Source organism: Sinohyriopsis cumingii, chromosome 2 (assembly GCF_028554795.1).
Source record: "Sinohyriopsis cumingii isolate HCF-2022 chromosome 2, ASM2855479v2, whole genome shotgun sequence".
NCBI lineage: Eukaryota > Metazoa > Mollusca > Bivalvia > Unionida > Unionidae > Sinohyriopsis > Sinohyriopsis cumingii.
In genome coordinates, this window is record NC_142962.1 from 49,417,061 (window position 1) to 49,438,746 (window position 21,686).

The 21,686-nt window shown below is 34.1% G+C and overlaps 1 protein-coding gene across 1 annotated transcript; it reads right to left on the reverse strand.

The window, feature by feature from the left end:
- Nucleotides 1-1,162: 1,162 nt before the first annotated feature.
- On the reverse strand, nucleotides 1,163-20,651 carry LOC149804810 (dynein regulatory complex protein 8-like). Its single transcript, XM_089944845.1, has 6 exons — nucleotides 20,559-20,651; nucleotides 18,163-18,247; nucleotides 12,792-12,864; nucleotides 10,928-11,007; nucleotides 9,138-9,247; nucleotides 1,163-2,761 (listed from the first exon to the last, which is right to left on the reverse strand). The coding sequence occupies exons 1-6, from the start codon at nucleotides 20,593-20,595 to the stop codon at nucleotides 2,646-2,648; spliced, it is 501 nt and encodes a 166-aa protein (XP_089800971.1). The 5' UTR covers nucleotides 20,596-20,651; the 3' UTR covers nucleotides 1,163-2,645.
- Nucleotides 20,652-21,686: the final 1,035 nt, after the last annotated feature.

Consider the following 21,686-nt stretch of genomic DNA (forward strand, 5'->3'; position numbering starts at 1 on the left):
TATTGGGGTCTGCTGACTTCGTAAGTCTGTGCCCTAATTATGGGTAGTGGGGGTAGTTTTATTGAAATAATCATTACAGGGCTCTAATATCTTCAACAAGCTTTGGTCCTAATTATGGGTAGTGGGTGTGGTATAATAGAAATAATTACTTCATAGATTTGCAGACTTCATCGAACTGGGTCCTAATTATGGGTAGTGGGTGTTGTATAATTGAAATAATTACTTTATAGATTTGCAGACTTCATCAAATTGGGTTCTAATTATGGGTAGTGGGTGTGGTATAATTGAAATAATTACTATAGGGATCAGCTGACTTCATCAATCTGGGCCCTAATTTATAGGTAGTGGATGTGGTATGATTAAAAAATCATTACAGGATTCTGCTGACTACCATTAAGCTGGGCCATAATTACAAACAGTAAGAATGGAACAATGGAAATAATTACTATAAGGATCAGCTGACTTCATCAATCTGGGCCAAATTATAGACAGTGGGTCTGGTATGATTGAAATAATTAGTGTGTGTTTGTGTGTGATTTAAATTTTTAATGTAGTATTAACATTTTTCAGTCATATCACTACCATGTCTGCAGTGTGGCTGTTTATGGTGATATCTATCATTGCGACATCATGCCACAAACATGTAGCATCATGTCCCACCCAGTCACATTATTCTGACACCAGTCCTAACACTAACCTCTTAATGCTGAGCATCAAGTAAGACAGCTGCTAGTACCATTTTTATAAGTCTTTGCTATGATGTGGCTGGGGTTCTAACCTGCAACCACCTAGGTCACCAGAGTGGTCTGATTTGATTGAAATAATTATTATTGGGGTCTGTTGACTTCATCAAGCTGAGCCATTATTATAACTAGTGGGTGTGGTATGATTGAAATAATTACTATACGGCCTTGCTGACTTCATCATGGTGGGCCCTGCTTATAGCTAGTAGGTGGCAATAGAGAATTGTAAAGATGAACTGATTTGTTTGCTTTTAGTTTTTGCTGGTTTTAATGCCACTAAACACACTAATGGCTATATCATGCAGAGGAAATGGGAGCTAAGTGCCTTTCACAAGGACATCCAATGCTTGACCATCTGAACTACCAAGGCTACCTAAAAATTACCTTAAGAACATGTAATTTACAAAGGAAAAACTGCAAAACTTTGTACAGTCTTTATTGGCCAATATGAATAAATGGGTGAAACAAGATACAAGAATAAAATTTGTTTTATATTTATGGGTTACTGCATTCGTATGGGAAAATAGGAACGAGTTTTTCAGATGTAAATACTACACGACCTTAAGAGTGCAGTATACCCATCCGACAAAACGAGTTCATATTTTCCCATACAAATGCAGTAACCTTTTTATTATATGCTCATTTTCTTATTCTACCTAATGCTTAATTATATTAACAAAATACACTACAAGAAACAAAGTAACTTAATGTATGCCGTATTCCAAACTAAATACACAAGCGCAGATTCATCATTACACAACAACAACATTAATACTGCGCACATAACTCTGCCCAGATAAATCTGAACTTAGTCACATGCTCGACATAACGTTTGAAAGAAAAATGGTGTGTCTAGTTAAAATTGAAATTTGGAGTCATATTGTGAATAAATGTGCATTGCAACAACTTTTCCATTTGATATGGAATGAATAGATTTTGGTATTTTTTTCAATTCTACAAAATTTTGTGATTATGGACTGGATTTATATGTGACAATTCCACATAAAATACATCAGATTGAAGAAGCAACAGAGAAGCGTGTTGACGTCTGCAAATGTGTTTCTGTTTCTGTCATTGAATGTTTGAAATTATAATGTGGGAAAATATGAAGTCTTTCAATTGCAATTATCAAAAAGATGCTATGGAATTTAACGCTTATCTCATTTTGAGTGCATTAAGGAGGATGTAATTGCACTTATATTCAAAATTACAGTACAATTTTGAAATGTATAATCAAGATTGAAAACCTATGACATGGCTCATGTAATTCGGATTTGCAGAACTAAAAAAGTACATTTTGAGGAAATTCAGAATGTAAAACTGTAAGTATATTTTTTTTTGCCATTCTTATTACCAGCTAAAGAAGACAGTTTATGCCCTGTCACTTGTATGTTATTTGTAAGGACCTTTCTTGCACCTACTGTATAGCTAGCCTAAATGTGAAACATTGTATCAAAAAAGGTAATTCAGAATGTGCAAAGTCAACTAGTATGTGGCAGTCCACGAAGCATCTGCTTCACTTCATTCAGAAACAAATTTAATCAACCAAAACATAAAGCACCTACTATGTGAGTGTACATGATTTGTTTACAAATCAAAAGTGCTGTCATCTGCGTCCATTGTTTGTTTACAATAGAAAGTAGTTCCTTATATGCATGTGAATGCAATATGAAGGCGTGCAATATCATAAAATACTGAACGATTCTGACAATGTAAAGTTAATGGATAAAAAAATGAGCATATAATAAATATGCCTGTGTAATTTACACAAAACAAAGTTGGAGTGGGATCTAATTTCACTCAGATCCTGGAAGTGTAAACAATCATACAATAAATATTTGCAGCTAATATTGTCCTTGTACATAAATCAAAACATCATGGATTGTAAATATACTGATGAAGCTATACATCTTCCACAGACATGGTGGATACATAGTCTTTGTATAATATAACACGTTTATCTGGGTCCACTGCTGCTGATAACATCTCTTCTAATTCTTCCTGTAAAAATGGCTCACCTGAAACAAAAAAGATTAACAGCTAGTATATTTCATGTGGTCAATGTAATGTTCATCAAATACTTGAAACTACAGTGACCCTAATTTAAAATCATCTCAGTATAGTTTTATCCCTCATAAAGCATGGGCATGATCTGGGATCCCATCATTGGGATGACTGTAGTTTTCACACAGATCCTACCCGCCCCCCCCCCCCCGGGGCCCAGAGTGGTCTAAAGCGCTCACTGATATGGATTACTGTCATTTCACCTCTAACTGCATGGGTTCGAGTCTCGGGTTCAGCCAATGTGGGTATGTGAGAAAGCTTGCCAGTAGCTTCTCATGGGTCAGTGGTTCTTTCCGGGGTTTTCCCAGGATCTTCTGCCGCCATGTATAGCCTATCCTGTGCTGAAAAATGGCGTTAAACCCTACACCAACAATAACCCCAAACATCCTCACTTACAATTCTGAAATACTTTTATGACTCCTCTTAAAAGAGTAATAATGAAGGACTGCTGTCAATCTGATTAAAATCAGATTTCTTCTGTCCTATCTGAATATCTGACAGCAACCATTTAGGGTTCATGTTCTGGTGACCTAAGTTATTACCATAATTACTTATTTTATCAGCTAGTCAGATGTGTTTGTGTATCTTCATGTTTGGGTGACTAAGCAGTATTCTGAAGAGGATCAATGTGTGCTGAACGATTTGATTTGCTTTCAAATTTCTGAAAGCTGCATTTCCATTGGGTAATTCAAACATCACCAGAACATGACCCCAAAGAGTCTGCTGTCAGATCTTCACACAGCTCAGTGGAGTTATGATTTTAATCAGATTGGGACCACTGTATAATTTTTAAAAGCATTCTGTACAAATACACTGCTGTCGGGCATTTCTGCGCACCTAAGGTTTTCGTTTCCAATATTGAAGCAAAACCCATATGGAATTCGAGCGATTGACAAAAATAAAATACAGCAATGCTTACCATTTGAAAAGATGCAATGGTCGCCAGAATATTCTGTTCAAAATAATATTAATTTTGGACACAGAGGATACCACCACCCCTGTTTTCCTGACTCACGATATGTCGGCCTATTCTGCACATAGCTTTGAAAAGATGTCATGTTTATCCATTTGGGCTACAGAAATGAAATATATTATTTCAGACTGTTTCTGTCAGCAGTTCAGTCAAGTAATTAGGTCAGGTTTATAGTTAGTTTACAAAATTCAACGTAAAAATGCCAATAAATGGCAAAAGGTATTAAGCAAACTAAACCGATGTAAAAAAGTAAAGTTCAACATTGTATGAAAAATAAGCTATTATGTGGAAGAGAAACAACAATGAATAGGATGTAATATGATTACAACGTCTTGTTGATATGGAAAAATTACTACAGAATTTAGAAACAGACTATACGCCAAGGAATGTGTTGATAATTTTTGCTACAGCGGCAAGTAGACACATTGGGTAGCAGACAATTTTGTACATGTGGGACAACTTCTTGAAAAATTGGAAACTTGGATTAAAATACAGCTTTGTTTTAAGGTACACATTTCCATCTTTTATATAATGTATTTATCTGTATTATTCTAAAAGATGCATAGTAAATCAAATTTTCTGGGTTACAGGTTTAAGAAGGTCATGGAGTGGGTATTCACGTTGCCATTTAGAAATGACATTTTTATGTGCATTTCGAGTCTAAATGTGGGATATTTTTGTACACTTTATGAATATCACTTTTCTTAATTAATATACGATTGTTCTTTCTGGATACAAAATGGATTTTTGACCCAGAATTGCACGTGATACAAGGTTTACAGAAATGATGTATTGTTGCACAGAATTACCCGATGCGCAGAATTGGCCAAGATGGCGGTACATACATAGTACCATAATTGTCATTCTTTACCAGTAAAGAAATGAGGTAAATTTAATTTGATTTTAGACAGTAATTATGTTGTCCAGTAACAAATCTAGAAAGTGATAATACATATTAGTCAAGACTTCAGACAGTAATTAAGTTTTTCAGTGAGTTACTACTAATAATACATATTGATACAGATTTTAGCCAGTAGTTAAGGTGGCGAGTGATACACTAAACAAGACAACACGTATTGATAAAGATTTCAGACAATAATTAGGTTGACCAGTGATACACTAAGACAAAAACAGTATGTACTAATTGTTGTGTATATTTGATTTAATTATATCTGATTTAATATATATTTATTTCAATTTAATTGTTTGTCAGTTTTAAAAAAATTATTTTTCATTACATGATTTTGTAATGTAAATTTATTCACCATTGATGATAATTTTTCAGAAAATAGTTTGAGTTGACTGTTAGTTTATAAACACCAGGTGTTGATCTAAATCCTGACCTTGTTTAAAAATTTGTAGCATCCACGTAAACAAGTTCTATTTTATTTTAAAATGATTGGTTGTTGTCAAGGTCATGATGGGACTTCAGGTTTAAGATGTAAACAATTTGTTTATTTTTTATTTCTTAGAGTAAAATGATTGGTTTTTGTCAGGGTCACACTGGGTGTACGTGACCTTTAACAAGTACATAATTCTATAAGCTTCCAGAACATGATCATGTGACCCCCTGTTTATGTTTAGAGGATGATATAACCTATGTTTTAGAGAATTATTCTCAGTAGAAGCTGTGTTGTTAAACTGGAAGTTGTATATTGTGCTGTTTAGATTTATTTCAAATTAAATGGATTGACTTATTTCAAATTACTTGGTTTCAAAAGGATTCATTATGTTATTTGTCTGGAAAATACATGTGCTCATGTGAGATTCTTAATCAAAGATAGTTCTTATAACAAATTTATTTTGATTTTCAAAACTGGAGTAATAATTCTTGTTTCTACAAGGAACTGTAGACTTCAACACTACAGATTGCAGCATACGTCATTGTCTTCCATCTTGGATTCTTCATTGGGATTCAAACTTTAAATCAGTAGAACATTTTGTTATTAGGACTAAAAACATTTTATTCCTGAATTATTCTTGGATTACTTTGGATTTGATTCTATAAAACTGTAAGTTCATATATTTTTTAAAGTTTTACAGAATTTTTCCAGGGAAATAAATTATTGTATTTTTTCAAAGCTTGTTGTTTTCACTCTTTCTTGTGTTACTGTTTATTTGAGCCTAAACATTTGACATAAGATAATAAAGATTTCAGATAGTAAGTTGGGCAGTGACACATTAAGGAGACAATGTATACTGATTTTAAAAAATCCGACAGTAATTGAGTAATTACACAATAAGGAGAAGATAATGTATATTGATACAAATTTCAGATAGTAATTATGTTATGCAGTTACATGCTAAGAAGGAAATCATGTATATTGATCAAAATTTCAGACGGCAAATAAGTTGGTTAGTGTTACACTGAGAAGGAGACAATTTATATTCATAATGATTTCAGATGATAATTAAGTTGAGCAGTGACACAGTAAGAAGCAAACAATACAATGAAAATGTCAGACAGTAATTAAGCTTGGCAGTGACACAGTAAGAAGCAAACAATACAATGAAAATGTCAGACAGTAATTAAACTTGGCAGTGGCACAGTAAGAAGCAAACAATACAATAAAAATGTCAGACAGTAATTAAGCTTGGCAGTGACACAGTAAGAAGCAAACAATACAATAAAAATGTCAGACAGTAATTAAGCTTGGCATGGACTATGATCTCATTCCAGGAGCTGGTATGTGTTATGGTTAGGGGTTACTCATCTGTAACACCAGGGTCTAAGATCTCATTCCAGCTGCTGGCATGTGTTACAGTGAGTGGCTATCCATCTGTACCACTCTAGTCTCAAGATCTGATTCCAGGAGCTGGGATGTGTTATGGTTATGGGTTGCCCATCTGTAACACCTTGGTCTATGATGTCATTTCTGATACTGGCACATAGTGTTAAAGATGGGCAACCACTAACCATAACACATGCCAGCTCCTGGAATCAGATCTTGAGACTAAGGTGGTACAGATGGAAAGCCCCTCATTGTAGCACATGCCAGCACACTACTTTAAACCACCTTCAGCACCATTTACAGTACATATTTAAACTAACATGTAAAACCTTCCTTGTACCTCTGCATAAAATAAACTAAGCCCTATGTTTCACTCAGCATAAAATAAATGAAGCCGTATGTTACACTAAGCATAAATAAACTAAGCCCTATGTTACACTCAGCATAAAATAAACTAAGCCCTATGTTACACTCAGCATAAAATAAAAGAAGCCCAATGTTACACTCAGCATAAAATAAATTAAACCCTATGTTACACTCAGCATAAAATAAACGATGCCCTATTGTATACTCAGCATAAAAAAGATATGAAAACCAGAAAGAAAAGAAGCATGATGTGATGAATCGCATGATGTGATGAATCAATTAACTTTCAAAACCAGAGAATATTAGTATGACCCAAGATCAAGAAACTTAAAATGACTCTGTCGATATATAAAGAGCACATTCATTTGGGAAAGAGAACAATTAATTAGATTTATGGGGACAGGTGCATGTAAATCACTATACTGCAATGATTTTTAATGTCTGTGTTGTGAGAGGAAGTGATTCTTAATTAAGCCTTTGCTTATTTAACTGTCGGACAAACTGGAAGGAAAAGGTTAACTTCGATCTTTGTATCGAACATGTCAGATTTTAAATCGACTAGACTCAGTTATTTGGAAAGTGAGAAGTCAAGCTGACCGCAATTTTGGCACCTATTTATAAAAGGCAGTATATATGTTTAATCCTGATTGGTTACACTAAATATGGGGCATGTTTCACACATGAAATTTCTTGGGGTTAATATGCCCTATCACAAAAATTAAAACAGTCTACATTTTCCTGCAAGAGGAAAAAATATAGGAGACTCCAAGATTGAATTTAGAAGAAATTCTCTCACAAAAGATTTATTCAAGGGACCGTATGTCTGGAAAGTCGATGGACACAATTCTGGCAGTAGAAGCAAGCAAAGCCTGAAAGCGCAAGGTATTTGTGTCAATCTCATGTAACTCGTTGATACCAATATAATGATTTGCTTGAATTTATTTGCTTATATTTGCAAGAATGCATTTGTTTCAATCCATAGATCAATTTTTTATATGAGTATGACTGTGTTTGAGTTCATCTATCTGAATTCATACAATGATCTTTTTTAAATAAGTCTGACAAATTGTTTGAATTTGTTGTCTTGATTGTTATAGGAAGAATTTCATGTATTACTTTAGTTGATATGAGTTACAAGAATCCATGTGAATTCTCCAAACTTAGATGATTTCATGTACGATAAATACTTGAGTGTGTATTGACTGAAATTAATGTTGTTAATCCATGAAGTGATTTCATGTGTGCTAAAGACTTGAATGTGTGTATTCACTGAAAATAATGTAGTTAAATCATATAATGAATTTCATTCATTCATTTGTGTAATTGAGACAAGAATGGAACTGTTATGTCTCGTGTGATGGTAACGTGAGTCAGTGGTGAAATAGCCATTAGGAAGTACATTGATATCATGAACCTAGGTTATGGTCTGCCATGTTTGGCTTGACCAGAGAGCCTTTGGTATCTGTTTGAATTCCAATAGGACAATATCTAACATAACGAGACGGAAGTAATGATCTATTCCCAGTAGGATATCTGACAGAAGATTTAGGTTGATTCTCTTTTTATTTTGAAAGGGGGAAATAGCTCCATAGATGTATCCATGTACCTACTTATCCAAGTATCAAAATATCTACATACGTACATATCCACCTACCCACACAAAGTCTGAGGGCCAAAAGAGGTGAGACAATAGAAAGTTTGGAGAAGAAAAAAGCAAAAGGACCAAGAAGATCAGCCACAGTGAAGTTGGAGTGAACCGGAAGTAAGCAGGTTATGAAGTTGTACAAGGCAATGACTTTGATTGTTCACTTGATTCTATAATGAACCAATTCTATCTTTAAAACAGATCGGCTATTTTTATAAGTATATTTGTTTGAAATTCTGTGAATGATTTATTTCAAAAGAGAAGTGTATCTTCCTAATGTAACATATTATCAAAGTTGTTTATGTAATTGATTAAATAGTTGTACTTGAAGTATGGGGGTTCATGTCATTCTGTTCTATATATCTGCTCAGATCTCTATTTATTCCATCTTTAAGCTTCAAACTTTATATTAATATTCACTCAGTCTGGGCAACAACACTTAGGGCAATCACCCTCTAGATAACAATAACCAAATAAAGTGGACACCTTGTAAGAAGGTACAATCTGCCAATCAATCCCAATAACACCCTCACCCCACCCCACACACACAAACTGTGGGCTCATCTCACACCCTCCAAAATGTGATCCCTTGTTTGGGTCTAACTGTTTCTTACCCTCCTCTAACATGTATTTAGTAAGTTCCTCAGGGCTCAGGTATCCCTTTCCATCTTGGTCTAGAACCTGGAAGGCTTTAAGAAGTTGGTCTTCTGGAGCAGGCTTATACCTGCAACATAAATAAAATACATGTAATAGTAAATTGTGGCTTATGTTTATGATTGTTACAAGAAGGATTCGGCACTGTATGCAAGTAAAAAAATTATCCTATTATTGGGTCTGGTCCGATATTCATCTATTATGGGGGTGGTCCTATGTTTATCTATTACAGGGCCTGGACCCATACTCCTGAATCTTGAGTGTGAAAATCTAGCTCAAGCTTAAAACCATAAATTGAGATATACTATTTAGAGAAAATCTGCATCAATAAAAGAAGAATGCAAGTAGAGGAACAAAGATGCAAAGATACCTAATGTTCTACAGTTTAATTAAATGTATTGAATACTGAACTTTTTAAACTTGGAGCTAGAGCTTTTAGATCTGAAAGTTATAAGACTAAATGGTCAAGGCATCTACCTTGAAATTGTTTTGAAAATTATGCTTGGGGATGTGTTCATCACCAGGACAAGATTTCTGAAGTTTTACTTTTTTTTATAGAAAGGTTGGAGATGGGATTATCCTCAAGAATAGGATTACAATAGAAGACTTACAATGAAGCATGGGATTACAATGAAAGACTTACAATAAAGCAAAAGGCTACAATAGAAGACTTACAATGAAGCATGGGAATACAACAGAAGACTTACAATGAAGCATGGGATTACAATGGAAGACTTACAATAAAGCAAAAGGCTACAATAGAAGACTTACAATGAAACATGGGATTACAACGGAAAACTTACAAAAAAAGCATGGGATCACAATGGAAGACTACAATGAAGCATGGGATTACAAATGAAGCATGGGATTACAATGGAAGAATTACACAATACTGTACTAGCAAAGATATGGGGAATGCTTTTAAATTATGTGAAGTGAATGAAAATTTATGTTTGGATTTATTTAACTCCTACCAGAATCCATATGTGAACGAGTCTTAAAGCAAAATTACAGTATAATTTATGCCCATGTTTAAAACTGCAGGAAGACTAAAATTCATAATTAACAATTTTAAAATGTAATAAAAAGATGTGATATATTTTCTCAAGCTTCAAGCAAATGAGTCCCAATATTTACCTGCAATATAGAATATCTCCAAGTAATGAAAACTTCCCAGAAACTAAACCTATAGTGTTTTCATTATCTAACTCAAAATATGTTCAAACTAGTGCAAAAGATACAGGCCTAATAATTTATCACAGATGCTATAAAACAATCCTTTACACAATAATTCTGTGCATGTTATGTATCACAGATGCACAACAAGTGTAACTATTTTAGCTTTTTCCAGACATTGTTCAACTTCAGGCACTGAATTGGTGTAAATTAAAACATTCAGTCTAGATCAATCCAAACATTTTCATAACTCAATCATCTGTTGCTGTCAGCAACACCTCTGACCTTAAACTGACCTTCTCTGGAAGTTAAACAGGAATCACAAAATCTATTTGGATGAAGCATTACCTTCTTTCCATGAGGACCTTGCTATGACATCACATATCTGAATTTGACACATTACCTTCTTTCCATGAGGACCTTGCTATGACATCACACATATCTGAATTTGACACATTACCTTCTTTCCATGAGGACCTTGCTATGACATCACACATATCTGAATTTGACACATTACCTTCTTTCCATGAGGACCTTGCTATGACATCACACATATCTGAATTTGACACATTACCTTCTTTCCATGAGGACCTTAGTCATCATAGGTAAAAACTTTTCAAATCGAATATATCCTGTTGGTTCCTCTTCCTCTATCTGTGGATGATACATATGGAAAATATGATCAAACAATGATGATGATGATGATGATGAATAAAGAAGATCTAGCAAAATGCCTACTTTAGAAAGAAAGATATCAAGCTGAAAAATAATTCCTTAAAACATACAAATTTATTTTTTAGGGCCATGCTCCTAAGATCTTACAAACACAACTATTATGTGCAAGAAAAACTGGGCTATATCCTTACTGTACAAGTACATACACCAGTAAACTTGTGATTAAATGCAAATGATCTTCATGATACAGGGGAATACACCTATCTCAGACACACCAGTAACAAACGACTTGGTAAGAATCTTCATGATACAGGGGAATACACCTATCTCAGACACACCAGTAACAAACGACTTGGTAAGAATCTTCATGATACAGGGGAATACACCTATCTCAGACACACCAGTAACAAACAACTTGGTAAGAATCTTCATGATACAGGGGAATACACCTATCTCAGACACACCAGTAACAAATGACTTGGTAAGAATCTTCATGATACAGGGGAATACATCTATCTAAGACACACCAGTAACAAACGACTTAGTAAGAATCTTCATTATACAAAGGAATACACCAATCTCAGCTACACCGGTAACAAATGACTTATAAAATTCAGTAAGAAGAATCTTTATTAATCAGGGAAATACACCTACTTTAGCCCCACTAGTAATGACAATGTGCCTACTTTGGCCACACCAGTAATGACAATGTGTCTAACTCAGTAACACTAGTAATGGCATTGTGCCTACCTCAGCCAAGCCACACCAGTAAATTACAATGTGTCTACCTTAGCAACACCAGTCGAGACAATCTAACTACATCAGCCACACAAATAATGACAATGAGCCTACCACAGCCACACCAGTAATGACAATGTGCCTTATTCAGCCACACCAGTAATGACAATGTGTCTTATTCAGCCACACAAGTAATGACAATGTGTCTACCTCAGCTGCACCAGGAATGGCATTGTGCCTACCTCAGCCAAGCCACACCGGTAATGACAATGTTTCTAATTATTAGCCTACCAGTAGTGACAATGTAACTACATCAACCACACAAATAATGACAATGAGCCTACCACAGCCACACCAGTAATGACAATGTGCCTTATTCAGCCACACCAGTAATGACAATGTGCCTTATTCAGCCACACCAGTAATGACAATATGTCTTATTCAGCCACACAAGTAATGACAATGTGTCTACCTCAGCCACACCAGGAATGGCATTGTGCCTACCTCAGCCAAGCCACACCAGTAATGACAATGTTTCTAATTCTTAGCCTTACCAGTAGTGACAATGTAACTACATCAACCACACAAATAATGACAATGTGCTTACCTCAGCCACACCATTAATGATAATGTGCCTTATTCAGCCACACCAGTAATGGCATTGTGCTTACCTCAGCCACACCAGTAATGACAATGTGCCTTATTTAGCCACACCAGTAGTGACAATGTCCCCTGGTCAGCCACACCAGTAGTGGCAATGTGCCTACCTCAGCTGCACCAGTAATGACAATGTGACTACCACAGCCACACCAGTAATGACAATGTATCTAAGACAGCCACACCAGTAATGACAATGTATCTAAGACAGCCACACCAGTAATGACAATATGCCTTATTCAGCCACACCAGTAATGACAATATGCCTTATTCAGCCACACCAGTAATGACAATGTGCCTTATTCAGCCACACCAGTAATTAATGATTTATTGAGAAGAATCTTCACTATTTAGTAAAATGCACCTACCTCAGCCAGCATATCATGAAGTTCAGCTTCACTTGGACAGCAGCCCAGGGAGCGAATTATTGTACCAATTTCTCTATAACAAAAAAAGACAACAATCAGTAGCAAAGAAGAAACTGGGATGAATTAAAACTATACATCCTTACACATATATATGATAAGCAACACAATACCTGCATAGTATATTTCAAAAGTTATGCATGCATATATACATGGTAGCTGGTTCTGAGAAAATTAGCTGCTGAGACACGTGTAATTAGAAGTGACTATTTTATGCAAATTTTGAATGAACAGTTGGTATGCACTTATTATAGCATTTTGTCACAATTAGGGTATATATGGGTATTATCATTTATAAAAGGGGTCAGGCGTGAGTCAGAATATTGTCTGTACAGTTGAGAGCTGGGACATGTAACACATATATGTCTGCATGGAAAGCAGATCTGTTGCTATATCTGTAATGAACTAGGACATAAACAAAGTAATGTACATACAAATAGGTAAAAGACGATGAAGTGCAGGCCGATGCAACACATAACCAGCAATAAAATGGATTAGAACAGTGTACATTTTTTAATGTAAAATTCTGCAAACAGGTATCATATTATCTGAACTGTGAACAGAGTGCAACCTGCTGTCACGTAAAAGCTGTAAAATGGACATGCTCTACAATTAATACTGAACAGACATTAAAAATAAAAACAATGAAATGACAATGAACCTTTATCAGCCTACTTTCATAGGGAACACACAGACTTGTGCAAGGTCAGATGATGTGACTGTGCCTTAGGTACATAATGAATATACCAGTATAAATTCAATGCTTAACAACTCTTGTAAGAATCCCTTGAAGGCTCTCAAATACCTGACATGTTATGTAATTCTTATTGTACTGGAGTTAATAGTTAACAGTACTGGTGCTACTCATGCATTTTCTTCCATTAATGCTGTGAATTCTTTAAGAGACAATATTTTATCAAATGATGCAAATAAAACTAAATCTATTAACTATACAATAATTTAGTTTAAAGAGGAAAGGTTTAAGATAGAAAGTTTAAATAGTCACAGTGTTATACCTAAACTGGATGAACTTAAGTTAATGTTGCACGAAAAAGGGTCGGTAGATTTTCTGGGATTATGCGAGACCATTTTGAATCCTGTAACAGTTCCTAATCACATACTCAATACAGTTAATTATGAACTGGAAAGGAAGGACAGAAACAGTCGTGGCAGGGGTATTCTGCTATACATTGCACAACCATTATGCTACAGACAAATGGAGGAAAAAAATAGGCAATACAGAAATATTATGGATTGAAATATCACTCCCTCAATCCAGACCATTATTTCTGTGTTCTGCTTATAGACTTCCAAGTTCTACCTCTGACTGGGTTGATAAGCTAGAAACTGAAACTGAAAAGACTTCTCTAAATGACGATAACAAGACAATCATTTTAGGGTGCTTTAATGGCTGATCTTTTGAAGTTAGATCCTCCTCAAAAATGGCTAAACTACTTCCAGACATATACTTTGTCCCAAATGACTGATAATGCAACTAGGACAACTGAAAACAATGCTACACTTATTGATGATATCTAACATATAAAATGAAGTAAGTCTAAGTAAGTCTAACATAAAATACATTCCTTTTTGTTGTAAATTTTGGTGGGGACATTAATTGAATTAACTGATAGAATACAGCATTGTAGCATAAGCTGACATCACATTCTAATAAACCATTCTACTTAACCAACACTTAAATATTACACCAAAACTGTTAAAACTGATCATTTGATTTAACCTTATATAACTGTTTCTAAAAGTTAATAGAATTTTTGGGATCAGAATTTTACATTTAAGATATAGGCTCTGACTATACCTATAATGATATGACAGGTACATATATGATGTATTTCCATAGTAAATTAGAAATTCTGATGATAAACTTTTAAAACAGTACCTTACAAGTCAAACTTTCAGTATAGTATTATCTAGCAACTGTTATGTAAATAATCAAACCTCCCCCTTCCCAGGATAAAATAAGCTTTATAATAGATGGCGTTCCTTATTAATTTAACCCATAAAAATGGTTGAATATACTCTAATAAACATAGTTCATAAAACCACTTATATTTTGGGGATGAATAGTCACTTTAATATATTCATTACTTCATATTTCTGAGTGGGGCCCCGAGTGGCTGAGTGGTCTAAAGCGCTCTCCATTACGGATCACTGCCATCTCACCTCTGTCTGCATGAGTTCGAGTCTCAGATTCAGCCAATGTGGGTATGTGAGAAAGCTTGCCAGTAGCTTCTCGAGGGTCAGTGGTTCTTTCCGGGGATTTCCCGGGTTCTTCCTCCACCATTAATACTGGCCGCCATGTGTAGCCTATTGTGTTCTGAAAAATGGCATTAAACCCTACGACAACAACAACAACATTTCTGAGTGTCAGTTGTTATGTGTATTTAATTTAATTGTTTGTCTGTTAGTTTTAATTTTTTTAATTTCATTACATGTTATTATAGGGTAACATTGTTTGCTGGACTTGACCTTATCCAGCATTGTGTTCATTTCTGCTTGACCTGACTTTTAAAAAGCATTTATAAATCTCAAATATGCAAACAAGTAATAATAGCTTCCTTATTCTCTATGTGTATGAGCTTATTAATCAAATTATTATTCAGGTGAACATGTTGATATGAATCAGGGTTTTGGAGATTCCAAAATCTACTGTGTTGTAAGTCAACAAGGCTCATAAGATCATTCATGAAGGTTATTTTCCATTACGTTGTCTTTAGGAAATGCTAATTTGTGACTTGGGGTCAAGCAGAAAACAATATTATCTTGTGACTGTGAGGATTTTACCAGTCATGCTTTAACATCTAGCACTTTAAGTTGTATTATGTTGTGACCAGTTTGATCTGAATTTTATTTTCTTCAAATTACTGAATTCAAGTGATTATTTTCTCTGGAAATACAAAAGTGCTCTGACAAAATTCTTGGATAAAGACATTCACTGGAATCTATACTGAATTCAAACCTGGAATAATATTTCTGTGATTCAACAAGAGACTGTTGACACATCAGCACTTCACAGGCCATAACAAACATGTCATCACCTTCAATTTTGGATCTCTTTGAAATTTGAACTGAGTTTTATTTAGGACTTTTATTGCCAGGACTTGTGTTTTTAATTCTTGGATTATTTTTGAATTTAATTTGCAATACTGTAAGTTCTTTTTTTAAATAATTTTTCACTTTGTATTCTTGGGAAATAAAGTATTTGTTAAATTTTACAAAGCTTGTTGTCTTCACTCTTTTCTGTTACTTATTTTAAGAGCACAGACTCGTAACACAGTACAGCACCTAAAAGACATTGCTTAGGTCTCAATCAATTCAATCAGCATCACTATTTAGTGAGGTAAAAAATCTCCCTGGACAGGGCCACCTTAATGCTAATGACATGAATGTTTTGCATCTTTGCTATAAAACATGCTACTGGTACCATCATCATGGCTACTTTGAGAGTACTATTATCTATCTAAACAACTGGCTGAGCACCTGACACAACAAATCTGGACTGTAACACCAGTCATTGTTCTAATACACAGACCAATACATATCTGAAGAGGCAAATTTTACCTAGTGAGTTATTGTGGTTCACTACCCTTATATGAAATGTAAGGTGCATGAACTCAAGCTTCCATTGTTTAAAATATCATTCGTCAACTTTGCTGTAAATATTATATTTAATTTTGCATGAAAATTTTATTATGTTTCAAAAGTTAGTTTCAAATTTATATTTTTATGTAAAACTTCATTTTAATTCAAATTATTCAGGGTTTTTTAAAATTTCAAACATATTTTCTGATACAACTTATCTTGAATAAAGCATAAGTTTTTACAGCATTGAAATATCATTCAGGATGATATGGCAAACTTTGGATATTAAAAGCATCTGGTCCAAAAATTGCAACTTACTGAACACCTACACTACACAATTTCTGACAGCTGTCCAACACTGTGTTCACTATGAAAATCAGTGAGTTTTGGTGAGTAAAGTTGAAATATGTGTGGCATGTAAGTCTAATATTTTCATTAAAATTGGCCACTAAAAGGTTGGCCTGACAATATTTAGATCACAATTATTACTTCTGGGTCAATACCCATAAATGCAGTTCCTATCTGTGGGTTGTTCTCTCTTTTTTAGGTGGTGATTCATCTCTTGGATGTAGGCATTGTCAGTAAATTTAAAGAAAATTGTTTATTCTTTAGAATAAGATGACTATTGTGAGACTGTCAGTGTGGACCATGCACAGTGTGTATTTAGGCATTGATGCTGCACTGGACGTGAAATGATAATAATAATAATAATAATAATAATAATAATAATGACTTTATTTAAAGAGGGTAACACAATTAGCTGAAGAACAAATCTACCCTGAGGCCCTCATACAAAGGAACTTATTTAGATACAAATGCACACACACACAGACACAGGCATACCTATACATAGCAGCATGTATATGTGACCATCCATTAAAGAGGAGTAGCGATAAAAAGATTTTCAAAACAGCTGCCATGTTGCCCATATTATACGTCAGATTGACATGATTTTCATTTACGACTATCTTGACAGCATAAGAAGTCTTATATAGAAAACAACATGTTAATATGACTATCACTTTATGAAGAGTAGCAATAACAAGAATTTCAAGACATATGAGAAACATGATTTTCATTTAGGACCAATTAACTAGACCTTTGGGTGAATGTGTGTGTAAAGTAAAGTTCCATCACAAACCACCAAGTATAAGTTTAGGAGAAGTACCAAGAGCAAACTAGTGCTAACAAATGGATGGGTGACAGATGATGGAAAATAAGCCATCACATAAGCTCTTATGGTTTATGACAAGAAAAACTAAAAGCAGGGATCGACATCTGCCTCCACATTAAAGTGGGTTTGTGGGTTATCCATGTCATATGGCTCTGTTATCCATGTCATGGGTTATCCATGTCAGCTAAAGCTATGGCTCTGTGTATTAAGTTGTTATATATTCATTTTATGATAGCACCATTTTAGAAAGGTGCTCATCTCCCATCTTCTTTACATGAATTAGCAAATATAGTGTTACAATTGCCATAAAAAAGCAAGCAACCAGCGAACCATCATACTGTGACATGAGCTATCTGAATATTTATTAGGAAGTTAATGTACAACTACATCTTTTCAAGCGTAATATTTGATCAAGGTGATATGTTATTCCACTGCATAATATTGCAAACAGAATTTCTGCCAAACAATACATTATTTTACAACTATCTGATGTATATGCTTTTTGGACCAGCTGCATAATTAAATATCTTTTCTCACCTCACATCCACAGTTTTGTTTGATTCATGATCAAATATATCAAAGGCTTCTGTTATCTTTTTCTGTATATCTGCAATCAAAGAATCTGAAGGAGAAAAAAATCGTAATGAATTAGAGTAAAGACATAAAAATTCTCTTTTTTATTTCATGCAAATTACATTGACAAATGTAAGCAGAACAAATCCTCTTCACTGAAATTTATATCAACATAATTATTGTAAAGGGAATGAAATGTTATACTTATCAGTTATATAAATCAATGGAACAAACTATTTTGCCTAACAAACAAGATTCTACCAAACCTAACTCCACTGAACGTTTTGGAAAAATTCTCCTACAGTCAAGATATCAGTCATAATCACATTTATAAATGAACTAAATTATTTAATTTCATGCTAATATCGCATTATCCTATTTCCTCAGTACTGGTATTTCATAATTACATCATTGTGAATATGGCATTCTTTTTATTTTAAGTTTGCACTCTGAAACACACCATAGTGGAGCTTATGCAAGCCAAGAGATCATCCTAGAACCTAAACTCATTTACTTAAGAAAAATATATAAGTCGGTTATAGCTATAGTTTATGATCCAGCTTACATGTGATTGACATGCAACTGCTTGGCATGTTATTGTGTTATGTCAGTGTGGTCATGTAGGTGCATTTATTCATATATAATTAAGTACTAATTGTTGTTCTAAAATTTAATATTAAAAGATCTTAAACTCTGTTCAATCATGTTTTTGCTCTGCACTTTAAATGTCATCAAAAATCATCCAGACAAAACTTTATTGACAGATATATATATATATATATATATATATATATATATATATATATATATATATATATATATATATATATATATACCACCATGTGGGCCAATTCTGCACGTCGGGTAATTCTGCACATTGATACGTCATTTCTGTAAGCACTGGATCATGTATTATTTTGGTTCAAAAATCTATTTTGTATCAAGAAAGAAAATCATACTTTAATCAAGGAAAGTGAAATTCATAAAGTGTACAAAAATATCCCACATTTCGACTCAAAATGCACATGAAAATGTGATTTCTAAATGTCAACACTCCATGATCTTTTTGAACCTGTAACCCAGAAATCCGCTATACTATGTATCTTTTAGAATCATACAAATAAATACATTATATAAAAGATGGAAATGTATACCTTAAAACAATACTGCATTTTAATCCACGTTTCCAATTTTGCAAGAAGTTGTCCCACATGTACAAAATCATCTGTTACCTAATGTGTCAACTTGCCACTAGAACATAAATTCTCAAGAAATTCCATGGCATTTAGTCTGTTTCCAAATTCTGAAGTAATTTTTCCCCATCAACAAGCTTGTAAACAGGTTGCATCCTATTCATTGTTGTTTCTCGTCCACATAATAGCTTTTTTTATATAAAATGTTGAAATTTACTAACCTTTATACAAGATCAGTTTAGTTTGGCTAATATCTCGCCATCTATTGTATGTTGAAATTTTTAAACTAGCTATAAACCTTACCTAATTACTCAATTGAACTGCTGACAGAAACAGACCAAAGTAATGCATTTCATTTCTATAGCCTGATGGACAAACAGTACATCTTTTCAAAGCTGTGTGCAGAATAGGCTGACATATCACAAGTCAGGAAAACAAGGGGCTGGTATCCCCTGTGTCCAAAATTAATATTATTTTGAACAGAATATTCTGGTGACAATTGCCTCTTTTCAAATGGCAAGCACTGCTGTATTTTATTTTCATCAATTGGTCGAATTCGGTATGCATTTTGCTTCAGTATTGGAGACAGAAACTTTAGATGCACAGAAATGCAATACAGTATATATATATATATATATATATATATATATATATATATATATATATATATATATATATATATACCTTCCCCAGCTGCTGAGATAAATTACCTTGTCCCTATCAGAATCTCATTGATCATGCTATACGTTTTTCAGACAGTATATAAATTTTCACTTTTATGGAAACGAAACGGGTCCAAAGATTTCAATTGTAAAAATATTTTACCATTGGCTGGTAATATATAAAGTATCCTCTGGCAAATTGTCTAGAATAGTGTGCGAGTTGGATGAGAAAGATCATGTTTCTGCGAGCTGTTTGTATTTGATCATCTTTCTGTCCCTTATTACTCATTTCTTAAAAACTGATGTTCTTGTATCGATCGATCGATCGAGAGAGAGAGAGAGAGAGAGAGAGAGAGAGAGAGAGAGAGATGGAGACGAATATGGGTAGAGATTTTTGTTTTCGCACATACGCTGGCATTAAGAAAAAGAATACACCATTCTAAAAAATACAAATACGCATAAGCAAGATTTTGATGGGAATAATTGATTAAAATTATATTTTCACCAGCATTATCTTTCTGTTGCTCTTCGTTGCCCGCCATGTTGTTTACCTGTGTTGCTATCTGCACAACGATAGGAGAATAAAGCTTCTGCGCAAGTAATCAAACCGGTGTTTACTTATTTCCTCCTAGAGATAAATACATCCGCGGAGAATTTATAATTTGGAAACAATAACTCACTTCAATCTTACATTCAGGGGCGTCCGCATAATTATTTTTGGGGCGAAGAGGGACAAACATGTAGTGGTAAGCTCTTAAGTTTTACGGATGTAAGCCAAAACATGTTTAGAGATTAAATAGGAGGATGTAGGGTTGTTTAGGGGTGGCGTGCCCCCTACCCATGCCCATATGTGCGAGCCATGGTACTTTTCGACCAAGAAAAAGCATTTGACAGATTAGAACATAATATATATAAAAGGTTTTGGAACAATTTGGTTTTGGAAGAAATTTCCAAAAATTGGAACAAAATTCTGTATAATAAAATAACTGCCAGTATACAGGTCAATGTAGCTACGATGTCGTAGCCTCAACTTGAATTGTTGTGGTTGAGGTACGAGTAAGAGTACTAATATTAGTACTAAAGTCAATGGTGCTATAACGGAAAAATTTGACATAGAAAGATCAGTGAGGCAAAGCTGCCCACTGTAAATGCTATTATATGTAATAGCAATAGAAATTCTAAGTATTAAAATCAGAATCAACAAAGGAATAGAAGGTATCAAAATTACAAATTTAAAAGAAGAGTTTAAAATGCTCTAACATGCTGATGATTGTACAAACTTTATTTAAGACTCTAATTCCTTGAAACACTTGGAAAAGGAATACGAATCATTCGGAAAAGCGTCTGGGTCAAAAATCAATCATGACAAAACTGAGATACTAAAAATAGGGAACTGGAAGGGAAACAACCCGGGTTTACCACCACACTTAATTAAAGACAAGGTTAAAGCCCTATGAAATTTTTTTGTGGTAAAAATGAAGAAAAGGAAAACTGGAAAAGTGTAAAAATGAAAATAAATGAAAATATCAAAATCTGGGTACTTACGCCATTATGCATAATGGAGCGAACACAAGTTGCAAAAACGTATTTACTAAGACGAATTATCTTTTTAATTCTGTAGCTGTAGGGAACA